Source organism: Mya arenaria, chromosome 11 (genome assembly GCF_026914265.1).
Source record: "Mya arenaria isolate MELC-2E11 chromosome 11, ASM2691426v1".
Lineage (NCBI taxonomy): Eukaryota > Metazoa > Mollusca > Bivalvia > Myida > Myidae > Mya > Mya arenaria.
In genome coordinates this window covers 52043046-52048330 of record NC_069132.1, presented here as the reverse complement: position 1 = coordinate 52048330, position 5285 = coordinate 52043046, and the positions used below count along the sequence as shown (strand labels likewise).

Genomic DNA, 5285 nt, shown 5'->3' with positions numbered 1-5285 from the left:
TATGGTGCAATTTCAAACTAGTATTCATTTGTTATTCAATACTTCTCGTCACAAATTCTTACAAGAATGTTAATCAGCATTAGTTTAGAAATCATTGTTTAAAAACTATATATGTTCATTTCAGTATTAAAACTAATAAATCAGCATCGTCTGATTGCCCCACAAGAAGGGATGATGTCCGAATGTCGAAGTACACTGATAATGGAGAGGACACACGATCCTCCTTGGTGGCTTGTATAGACAGTTTGTGTTTGCCCTCACTGTCAATCTGTATAATGGTTCCGAAATGCGACCCACACACAAACACCTTTCCACAAGGGGACACACACACACCTGTGGGGCCCTTTATGTCCTCATCCGCAAGTATAGCCAGCCCCCGACCATGCATGTCCGCTGTCAACAGTCGGTTATTGTCAAAGTCAGTGATATAGAGTCTGTTCCCATCTGGGTTCAGGGCAAACCCCCACATATCCCATCCATCCATTTTCCTTACCCTCTGCCCAGTCAGTGTGTACTGGTAAACGGTACGATTAGATGCTACATACAGTTGGTCTGCCAAGTATGACACATGGTCGCAGTCATGGAACAGCTGGAATTGAACACATTTCATTTTAATATGATTCATATACAGGGAACCAATATACATGTAAATACATTAAATAATTTTATCAGTTTGTTGTTCATTTGGACGTAAGAAAACACATGATGCCAAAATACTGGACAGACAGTAGTTCAAATCTTCTTTAAGGTATTCGCAACATAATTGTTATTTTATTCTTTCCGAATAACGGTGGTTTGCTTCCATTCTAACTTGGACAAATAACATTTGTCGCTATAATGCAGGTATGCATATTTAATATCAGAATAAAATCATTTCGAAATCGAAACTCAAATATTTGACATAGAACATTTAAATTTTTGGATATCAGAATCATATTTTATACTGAGGTCTACTTTTATGCAATGTACTTCTATTACCATTTAAAGAAAAATATTTGACTAACTGGAGATGTGTACATACATATAATCAGATTATTTACGACTTTTTAATTTTTCATTTTCACCGCCAATAATGTTTGTTTTTGTAGATTCAATAAGAGTGTTGCTCATATAATTATTAGTTGTGCTTAAAGAGTATAAGTCAAAAGTGGTATTTCCTCTCTTTTTTCCGCTTGTCAGCCATGTTCAAAATTAAGCTCGAAAGTTCAAACCATTAAAGAACAGCGTAGCCTCAAATGGAATTTGCTGAATTTTAACCGAATGTTAAAGAATACTCGAGATAATATTTTTATTATACTATTTAACAAATGTTTCTAATTGGACAAAGTTTATTCAAAACTCCATACTAATTTAATATAAAAGAAGCTCAGTCATGGGCTACTCATCTTTGAGTCTTTGACCATTGACTTATTCTCTAGCAATTATGATATATGGGACGTTGTGTTCCGTGGCAGTTTAATTTACCAGGTTTTGAGAATAAAAGTTTTTTGTTTGGGGTATGTCCCTTGTCGGGCGAACGAGAGGGAGTCAAACAGGTGGTTTAAGCTCAATAACTTCAATTAGATTTGTAAGTTTGAATGAGGCGATTTGTGAAAGTGGGTATTCAAGTTTACATATATTTAACTTACATTTCATTGCTTAACTTAGTTACCAAAACATTAATAAGGTGGACGTTATTGAAACTATTGGTTTCAATTCTAATTATTGACATTTAATTTATCATATTAAACATTTCTTTGTATCTAAGCACAATTGTTTTTTCATTTTGCCATATTTTTAAATGGCACATGCAAAAACCTCGTCGAAATTGCAGCGTTACTAGCTATTTGGTAAAGTGATCGGCATATTGAATGGAAACATATTTTGCAACGACCTTGTAAATGAATAGAATAAAACAATAACCAATCATATTTATGTATTTGCCTGAATCAATAAACACATCTCCATGCAGCATGCATGGGTGATCATCACTCGTGTGTTTACACTGTTTTACATATGTTTGCTTGACAACTCATTTCAGAGTGTAGAAACTCTGTAACAGGTTTGAAAAACATAAAACCTATGATTACAACCAAAAAATGGGAAAAGTCTTTAATAGATGCATGATCAAAAGTAACGATTACTTTCAACTTTCTATCCATTTTGAGTTTGCTGTTATTCACATTGAAGAACAGTATCGCCTTTCTTTCAGTGCTGATAGCCACCTGGTTGTCAGACACAGCACATATTTCCCATGGCTTCTGATGCACAGATACATGCGTAGTCAGCTGTCACCAGCTTGATCTTACTGTTGTTACAGTTAGTTATAATGATCTCACCTCCTGGCAACACTGTTATATACTATATGGATACTTATCCTTTTTCAATTTTATTTTAAAACGTTTTCTTTCTAACAATTCATATGGCATATTGTGGTTTATGCCTGTTACCATTTGGGATTCATCATGCTTCTGTTTTAATGGAAATAGGTCACACTGTGCATTTACATTTGTCTCTCCAATTTTTACAGAACTTGGTCGAGGTGGAAGTTTGGGTGATGTGTGCTGTAACAGCTGGCACTGCCTGAAAAACATATACATTTCTTGTTTTTTTAGGAAATGATGATTAGTAATAGAGCAAATGTTTTTGTGATGTATTTAATTTTTCTTGTGTGAGATTCAAACATCGCAGTCAGAATATTAGTGAACATAAACCAAAAATATATCTGCTTTGTTCTTGAAAACAATGCCAATATCATTAATATATCTTAGAAAAATGTGATTTTACTATGATTTACATTTCAAAAAATTCAGAGAACATTTTCAATTCTTCAACTCATCTTAATAAAAAAAATCAGCCAGTATGTATACGTTGTTAAATTATTATTTAAAAAAACAGCATTTGTACGAGTTCTGGAGCAATGTTATCTAGTGCCACGTCAAAGGCATGATATTTTAAGCGCAAGAACCAGTGCCGGTATGCTCATATAAATCCAATAACCAATCAAAAATATTAAATGTCGCTTCAAATAATCTAGTTGCAACTATTTATCGCTTATTTCCTGAAACTTTAAGAAAGTAAAAAATCTAAAATATAGTTCTATGTGAACAGAATGAGTTGGGGACAGAAACTGACGTGACGTCTCTTCCGATGAAGAAAGTGTAAGAGACGTCTCTTCCGACGAAGAAAGTGTAAGAGACGTCTATTCCGATGAAGAAAGTGTAAGAGACGTCTCTTCCGATGAAGAAAGTGTAAGAGATGTCTCTTCCGATGAAAAAAGTGTAAGAGACGTATCTTCCGATGAAGAAAGTGTAAGAGACGTTAGGCAGACCAGTGAAGAAGTCCTGCAAAGTTGACTCACCTATTATCAAATAATATGGAACGCTTGTGAATAATACAAATAAATAGAAAATAATCTTAAGTTGGTTATAAAGTTTTAAATGTAAAGCTATAATATATAAATGTGTTCTTACCCGTGTAACTCCTTCTGACATGTGACGCAACAGGTTTGCCGATGGTCGCTACAGAAGACCGTCATTTCTTCGCCAGGGTGCATTTTGCACGTGCTTTTCACTTTTCCCCACGTTTCATTCTTTTCTGTTCCAATGATTGGGTGTTTCTGGTAAAAGCGGTCATGTTGCTTAACACACAGGCCACAGAATTGGCTGTAACATTGTTGACAGAAGTAGACAGCCTCCGAGTTCAGTCCGTGCTCCTGACACTCTGTGCAAGGAAAGTCGTATTCAAAATCCCCAGCATTTAACACTGATGCACTAAATCCTGTGGCCATTTTGACAAATACTTGTTTTCATTTTCAATGAAAATTAACCCATATTGGAACCGTGTAAATTGATCACAATTTCAATGAGTATACACAACGAATATCATCACCGTCTACAAATTCGATATTAAGTTACAGAAACTATTTTGGTTATAAAATTGTAATTTAAGGGTATCTTTAATACATTGATCAATAATGTTTTGTTTCATTCAGACAAGTTATGAATGTGTTTTAAACTTGATCTGGCACTATTCAAATCCTTAAGAATAACAAGTATTGATTGGTGAAATATGATTCCAATCTCAAATTGACACTCCTATTCAAAACCAATACAATCACATGTATAAAAAACTTAAAATTTGAGTGATATACTTTTAACTTCTTAGTAATAATGCATTTATGGAAACTATTAATTACTGATAATAAGATTGTACCCGTGTATTTAATAGCTGAAAACGCTAAACAAATATATAATTAGTGAATGTTCAAGGAATAGCTGTGATCTACTATAGTCTAGGTAGCAATACCGTGTTTTCTGCACATTTCTTTCGAATTAAACTCGATATCCTTTATAAGAACCATTGTTTTCGACATTTATTTATCCATTTTGGTATATTAAAACAGTTGTTTTAATTGTGGAAATTTTTATTTGGGAGTATTAGTGCATCTTTAACCTAACAAGGCTGTGTATGAATTATCCAAGGTTGTTTTATGATATTGTTGAATTGGTAGGTATGGATTTATCTACCCTTAATATATTATCACGCCACCAAAAAAGCACACGTTGGTCTGGCAATATTACTTATACATCATTAAGGCGAGTTTACATGAGTGGCTATTCAATATGAAATTTATTTAAGAAGATTGCTTCAATCAATATAAACGAGCATCGGTATTGAATAATCAAGTATGATAATTTGTTGATTTAAAGAGAAAACATTACTAAAATATTGCTATATTATCGGCACAATTTAACACATTTGGTTCTCTGACAGAATCGAGATTATTTAAACGATTTATATCTACAAATTGTTTTACATTGGAATAATCAGTTGGATTTTAAAGACACTGTAGTTTCATAGTCAAACCTAACATATAGTCTAGCAAGGGTTACTGTGCAATTAATATTACTGTGCACTGACATTTTAGGATAAACGATTGAGGGTACATGGTCAATCTGTTTGTAATCGTTACTGATGACCAAATCGTGACAATTTTCTTGAAGACGAAATATGAATTGGAAATGTTACTTATGACTGTCTTTAAATGTTTTTCTTAGGTAGCTTATACTTTGCAGCAGCCGGAAGTGCCAATGCTAGAGAAAACTCTTCCAAGCCGCATTGTTCTTTAGTAATGAATACACGTATTGTCTTGATATTGTACAGCACTGAAGTAGTAAGGGATCCTACAACCTTACGATTTTTACAACACTGAAGTACTGCGGGATCTAACTGCCTTGGCCTTCCACAGCACTGAAGTACAGACGGATGCTACTGCATTAACCTTCTACAGCACTGATATACTG

General features: G+C 33.9%; 1 protein-coding gene across 1 annotated transcript; it reads right to left on the bottom strand.

Annotated features, from left to right (window-relative positions):
- On the bottom strand, positions 1–3885 carry LOC128207375 (uncharacterized). The gene is made up of 3 exons (XM_052910253.1): positions 3453–3885; positions 2124–2562; positions 1–589 (listed from the first exon to the last, which is right to left on the bottom strand). The coding sequence occupies exons 2-3, from the start codon at positions 2139–2141 to the stop codon at positions 116–118; spliced, it is 492 nt and encodes a 163-aa protein (XP_052766213.1). The 5' UTR covers positions 2142–2562; positions 3453–3885; the 3' UTR covers positions 1–115.
- Between the last annotated feature and the right edge of the window lie 1400 nt (positions 3886–5285).